The 6,682-nt window shown below is 41.9% G+C and overlaps 1 protein-coding gene across 2 annotated transcripts; it reads left to right on the forward strand.

Moving 5' to 3' along the window:
* The first annotated feature begins 377 nt into the window (after window positions 1-377).
* LOC116378608 (cGMP-dependent protein kinase 1-like) lies at window positions 378-6,640 on the forward strand. Of its 2 annotated transcripts, none has more exons than XM_031840506.1 (9): window positions 378-480; window positions 2,181-2,277; window positions 3,967-4,106; window positions 4,597-4,686; window positions 5,017-5,158; window positions 5,882-6,045; window positions 6,128-6,250; window positions 6,341-6,403; window positions 6,518-6,640. In XM_031840506.1, the coding sequence occupies exons 3-9, from the start codon at window positions 4,003-4,005 to the stop codon at window positions 6,627-6,629; spliced, it is 798 nt and encodes a 265-aa protein (XP_031696366.1). In that variant the 5' UTR covers window positions 378-480; window positions 2,181-2,277; window positions 3,967-4,002; the 3' UTR covers window positions 6,630-6,640. The 2 variants fall into 2 exon arrangements, with proteins under 2 accessions (XP_031696366.1, XP_031696365.1); XM_031840505.1 differs by lacking the exon at window positions 378-480 and adding an exon at window positions 1,353-2,007.
* Window positions 6,641-6,682: the final 42 nt, after the last annotated feature.

A 6,682-nucleotide genomic window follows, 5' to 3' on the forward strand; every position in this document is an offset into this window, starting at 1 on the left:
CACACTCACACACAAACACACAAACACACTCACACTCAGGAAGTCTGTTGGCGTCAAAAACAACCAAAGATACACAAAAACAATAAATGAGCATTTTATGATCTGAACGTTTAGGAAACTGAAACCACCTGAATTAAACTGATTAAGTTGATTTTATTGCATTTTGGTAGCAGAACAGACTAAACACAACATATAATCAGTTATCAGTATATACAGTATATTATATATGTGCATATACAGTATGTGTGTATGTGTATATATATATGTGTATATGAATGAAAGTCCACTATTCTCTCTTTTAGCTCAGTTTTTGGTCTCCACCTCCAAATCCTGAGGGGAATATGTGTCTCTTTAGCTGCTAAATGCTCCGTTATGTTCACCAGCTGGTGTCTCAGCTACGTGGATCGTGGATCTGGTTGATGTGAATGAACGAGGTATTACGTTTCTGGACCTCCTGCAGGGCTGGAAGGATCCTGTCAGGTACTTGAATCTCGCTACATTTTGGTCTGTATTTGTAGTTTATCACTAACCACCAAATATATTCATCAACATCTGAAAAGAAAGAAAGAGGGGGATAAAGAGCAGCCAACCAACCAACCAGACCTGCTGGACCAAACGCCACCAAACTGCCCCAGAGAGAAGAGCCCAGATGGATGCTAAGCTAACCTAGCTAAGACCTCAGGCTACTCCACTACCCAGCATGCTCCTGGCTGTCTGAAGCCCGGTCGCAGAAAAAATAAGATGCATGAAAGCAGCGGTAGGTCGGTGACTGTTAAGCCCACATCTTCACAGAGACCTGGATCCATCGTGGTCCAGGATTAAGTTACACCTGACGGGTGGACATCAGGACAGAGATCAGGACTCTGGTGGACCAGAGGAGGAGGACTCTGTGTTTACATCATGATGCTTGGTGCTCAAACACAGTCAGAGTTCCTCATGCTGAGTTCTTAGTGTGAAGATGTTGGCCATTTTATCTGCTGTTTACATTCATTATGTGGAATGTTCTGCTGTTGTTATTTTGTTTGTTGTGTTGAAAATGACCTACAACTGAAGTTCCTTGTGCTCCCATGAGTTACATAACAACAATAAATGATCCTCAAAGAATTGATGACAGAACAAACGACTACGAGCATTAAACTCGATCCGTTGACGTTAAACCTACTGAAGCCTTCGTGTCCTCTGTCCTCTGTCGAGACAGTCTGTCCTTCAGTGAGCGTTTTACTGGAGGAACCTCTGAGCGATGTTTCCTTCGAGCTAAAAATACCGGCGGCGTCTCGTTACACCCTGCAGGACTCGGAGCAGACCTGGTCCCCCCCCCCCCCCTTTTTGACATTAAAGGACGAACCTCTCGGAGTCTCAGTTGGAGCACGCTCAGTTGGACTCCTTCCAAGTCAGACACCCACAGACCTGCAGTCCGGATCTGAAGAGTCTTAGACGAAGAGTACCGTCCGAAATCGATCAAGACTTCAAAGAAGGTCTGATGACGTCCTCTGGACTCTGACGGCGTCCCGCTCGGATCAGGAAGATCTGGCAACCTCACCGGTCCCACCAGACCAGAACCTCGGATCTCTATCGACACCATCAGCCCGACCCTCACCATGTGATCCTGGAGTGGAGCTCTTCTTTGGAGACGCTCTCTTACAGACCGAACGTTCTCCTGATGACTGAAAACCTTTAGTTCTTTGACCAAGAAACTTCGTCCCAAAACTTTGAAGGATTTGTTTTTGTCTGTAGAATAAAGGACTAGACCTTGAAGACCATCTGGTGGATTGAAGTCCACCTTTTTCTGCCATCAAAGAGTCTTCAGAGAAGAGAAGAACGAGAGTTTTTCTAATCGATACTCGTAAATAAACTCTTTCTAGAGATGAGAGAGCTGCTTCTCCTCCCAGCAAGGCAGCAGAGAGCTGCATACTCTTCCTCCTCTTCGTCTTCCTCCACCCCCATCACCTCCTTCTCCATCCAAACCTCCAAGAAGTTCCCGTTCTTCCATGTCGTCAAATGCTGCAGGTAGAGTTCCAACACCTTATTAAAGGAAGGTTGGATGAGTTTATATTTTTCCAAACGTTCACCTCTGAAGCTCGGCTGCTCGAACATCTTTTTCAAAAATGCATCCAACGTGTTTAAAGCTCTGCTTTCCTGCGGTCAGTGAAGGCCTCCCTGTGTTGTTTCTGTGTCTGCAGGTACGAGGCGGAGAACGCCTTCTTCTCCAGTCTGAAGCTGAAGGACTTCAACATCATCGACACCCTCGGAGTCGGAGGCTTCGGACGCGTCGAGCTGGTACTATCAGATTCCATTATAGAATATGAGATTACAGAACGTGAGATTACAGAATGTGAGATTATAAAATCTGAGATTATAGAACGTGAGATTACGGAACATGAGATTACGGAACGTGAGATTACGGAACGTGAGATTACAGACAAATGTAAAAGAGAGAGATTTTTATTCTCTAAATTTCATTTTAATGCAGCGACACAGAAAAGACTTCTTTGTAGGATGTTTCACTCGAGTTTAAAATCATTTTTATCAGTAAAAGATCAGTTCAGGTTAGTTTGAAGCTACTTTAAATCTTTAAAAAATAGTTTTTTGTGTTGGATGATTTAAAAACTAACTTCAGATCAAGAAGCTTCAGACAAAGTTAAAGACCAGTTTGAGTCTAGTTGGATATGATTTATAGTCCACAACTCGGACAAAATGATGTGTGCATGCGTGCGTGCGTGCGTGCGAGAGCTATTTGCAGTAACTTTCCAGTGGAGTATCAATGCTGGTAACTGGAGACCAGTCATCATGTGATTCAGAGTCTGGGTTTTCTCAGGGTTTAATTCATGAGCTCAGTTTATTAAATCTAATTAATTTATTAATAAGTCTAGTTTGTCTTAATGAGTTCCTCAGATCAGGAGCTTCCTTTGTTTTCATTGTATTTCTATTCATTAGATTCTCTTAACAGTGTTCATTAGTAGTGAGGTGGATGGAGACAGAGGGAGGTGTGATGTAACGGTTGCTGCTCTGACTCGTGGAGTCGAATGTCTCTGCAGCAGCAGGAGGTTTTCGGGTACTGAAGGTCGGAGGGGAAACCCTGCAGAGGGTTTGCCCAAAAACAGGAAGGAATCCCCGCTCAGGATCTCCCATCATCCCTCTGGAGCTATTTCTAGTGGATGAGTCAGAATGTAACTCTGCTCCGAGGAAAACACTGACCTCTGACCTCCAGACTGCTGATGATATTTCCCATCACAGCCAGCTTCAGAGCAGCGGCCAGGCTAGCTGTTTCCCCCTGTTTCCAGTCTTTATGCTAAGCTAAGCTAACCAGCAGATGGCTGAGTGGTGTCCAGAAATAGAGGATTGTGTCATGTAGTATTTACAGCACAGCTGTTTGTCCTTCATATGTGTTCCATATGAGGTTCAAACTCGCAGATATGAGTCGAGATTCAAACCCAAGACCAATACTCGTTAAAACTAGAATTTTAAAAACATGTTGGTCCGTCTCTCACCACTGTCTGACTTCCTGTCTGTGTCTCATTGGTTCCTACTGAAGACTTGCATCTTCTGTAAGACAGCAAAACTATTTAGTTAGGTTGAGACAACAAAAGTACTTAGTTAGGTTTAGGAAAAGATGGAAGTTTGGGTTAAAATAACTACAGAACTGTCGTTGTGAAGTTGATGAAGTACGTAAGTTTCATGACAAATAAATCAACGTTGACTTCTTGTTTCACATGAGGAAGGAACAGTGATCTCCTGGATGAAAGATCTCTGTTTGTCCCTCCCTTCCTTCCTGTGTGATAGACCGTCTTTACACTTTCTCCTTCATGATTACGTGGCTAAACTTTCGTAGGATATCTAATTATTTATTGTAGTTATATCTACGAATGCTGGATGAGACCAGCATGGTATGATACACACACAATACTTGTTAGATACAGATTGAAATGTGTGATGTTTCTAACCGACTGGACGTGTGTTTGTCTTCAGGTGCAGCTGAAGAACGAGGAGGCGAAGACTTTCGCCATGAAGATCCTGAAGAAGCGTCACATCGTCGACACGAGACAACAGGAACACATCCGCTCTGAGAAACACATCATGACCGAGGCGCACTCCGACTTCATCGTCAGGTCAGAACAACAATCATCATCATCATCATCATCATCACTGCAATCGTTTCATATGGAAGTCCTTGATTCTAAAAAAGGGTTGCTTTAAGTCCTGGCTTTCAAAATAAAAGCTTTACTGACAAATCTTTGTTTGGTGTTATGTGCAGAATTTTGTCACTAATAACAAATTTTCAGCATCACTGGAAAAAAAATATTGGTTCTGGTTTTCAAAATAAAATAAAAATAGAATAGAGTTGACTAAAACTTTATTGTCCATGAACTAAAAACAATGTTGCTTTTTGTTGGCGTTTGTTTTTTTGGTTAGCTCTTTAAATTATTTACATAAAAGCAGCAGAAGAAGAATATGAAACACATGGAATCAGAACGAATCTCGCTGTTAAAAGAAGAAACTTGAAAACATTAAATAAAATAAGAGCTTTCTCAAACAGAGAGATGGATGTTTCTGATTTATTTTGAAAGGTTCTGATGGAGCTGTGTCGTTTGTGTTCAGGTTGTACCGGACGTTTAAAGACAGTAAATATCTGTACATGCTGATGGAGGCCTGTCTGGGAGGAGAGCTGTGGACAATACTGAGAGACAGGTACACATTTCACACCGTTAGTCTGTCTCTGTTCAACACATGTACTGATGAAGACGCGTCGCTCTTCTAAATCTTTTATAAATGGTTTCTTTTTTGACACAGAATAAAAGTAAAAAGTGCTGAAACAACAAGTGTTTTAGTCGATTAGATGAAAATTAATTTATAGATTTAGATTAACAGCAATTTTGATAGTTGGTTATTTGTTGAGGGTAATTTTTCAAGCAAAAGCTAAAAACTTTCTCTGGTGTCAGCTGCTCAGAATCTGTTCTATGTCTTTATAAACTAACTAACTGGGTTTTGACAGTAATTCTTGTTTAACTTGTTTTTCAGGGGTTCGTTTGAAGATTCAACCACCAGGTTCTACACAGCCTGTGTGGTCGAAGCCTTCGCCTACCTGCATGCCAAAGGCATCATATACAGAGACCTGAAGCCTGAAAATCTCATCCTGGACAGCCGGGGATACGCCAAGCTGGTAATTCAATATTTATTGATGAAATACATTTTCAATGTTTAACATCTTGTGGGAATCTTCAGCCAGTAGCTTCAAGTTTCTGGGTGAAAATACAAGTTTAACAACACAATGGGTCAATGTTGCAAAGGGAAAAGATTTAATGAGTAACCGAACAAAACCAACGCTATGAAGGGAGAATGTTGTGTATCATCAGTCTTAGGTTGTACAAATGTTAAGATAGTAAACTTTTGCACACAGTTGTTTGTTGTAGTATGAAGAAGTAAAACAAACGCACCCTAAACAAGGCAGGGATTCATTTTCAACATTACACCTGTATTCTATTGGTCGGGGAATTTTGAATCCAAGAGCAGACAAGAACTCGGAGAGCAGAAGTTTCAGGAGCAGCCTGACTGTGAAGCAACAAAATATCTGAATGCAAGCAAACAGTTTGAGCAGAAGCAAAGCAAATCCAAGCGCAACCAGGAACTATTGGAGTGCAAAGACACGGTTTAGAGGGAGAGCTTTACAAAATATCTGAAGTGAAATTAGTAAGTCATGCTCTCAAATTAAAAGAACACAATCTTCAATAAAAAAGTATATTAATATTAAGAGTTCTTCTTATTTTAAACGAGTTTCCAGCTTGAGATGCTGTACAGGAACCGGCAAGAGCCAATTCACACGATCAGAAAAAGGAAATTATCCAAATGTGGAGAGACGTGTTCAATCATTTTAGTCTTTTTCTAGGTGGACTTTGGTTTTGCCAAGAAGATTGGTTTCTGTAAGAAGACGTGGACGTTCTGCGGGACGCCGGAGTATGTCGCTCCAGAGATCATCCTCAACAAAGGTCACGATGTCTCAGCAGACTACTGGTCTCTGGGTATCCTGATGTACGAGCTGCTGACCGGCAGGTGAGGACAAAGACAAGAATGGAGACAGTAAAGCTCAGTAGAGTCAAACTCTTGTTTATTTGGTGTCTCTGTGTGTCTCCAGTCCCCCGTTTTCAGGTCCAGATCCAATGAAAACCTACAACGTCATCCTGAGAGGCATCGACATGATCGAGTTCCCCAAGAAGATCACCAAGAACGCCGCCAACCTCATCAAGAAGCTCTGCAGGTAGGGGGCGCTGTTCACCTGAGCAGCTCACATTAACTGTACAGTCAAAGTTCATTGTTCTTATTTCCAAAATAAATCCTGTGTCAACAGAGATAATCCCTCAGAGAGACTTGGAAACCTGAAAAACGGAGTCAAAGACATCCAGAAGCACAAGTGAGTGGACGGGAAGCTGACACCTCATTGGCTGTTTCAGCTCTCACATGTTTTCTGTTCAGTGTGTGCTTCTAAATACAGGATAAAAAAACTAATCCGTCTCTCTGTGTTCAGGTGGTTTGAAGGTTTTAACTGGGAGGGTCTGAGGAAAGGAACTCTGACTCCACCCATCACACCTGACGTGAGTCGAAGTAGAATTCATGTTAGACCAATCAGGGCTCAGTAAATGTTCTGAATCATAACAAGGAAACAACAAAGGTGATACAGATTTTAAAAAAC

This window comes from Anarrhichthys ocellatus, unplaced genomic scaffold (genome assembly GCF_004355925.1).
Source record: "Anarrhichthys ocellatus isolate YVR2014 unplaced genomic scaffold, GSC_Weel_1.0 scaffold2869, whole genome shotgun sequence".
Lineage (NCBI taxonomy): Eukaryota > Metazoa > Chordata > Actinopteri > Perciformes > Anarhichadidae > Anarrhichthys > Anarrhichthys ocellatus.

What these genes read in the sequence shown, in the direction of transcription:
- LOC116378608 (XM_031840505.1), top strand. Translation starts at nt 1,865, where the DNA reads ATGAGAGAGCTGCTTCTCCTCCCAGCAAGGCAGCAGAGAGCTGCATAC. An exon ending in GCTTCGGACGCGTCGAGCTG is followed by an intron (nt 2,278 to 3,966) that starts GTACTATCAGAT and finishes GTTTGTCTTCAG; the next exon opens with GTGCAGCTGAAGAACGAGGA. An exon ending in CTCATCAAGAAGCTCTGCAG is followed by an intron (nt 6,251 to 6,340) that starts GTAGGGGGCGCT and finishes CTGTGTCAACAG; the next exon opens with AGATAATCCCTCAGAGAGAC.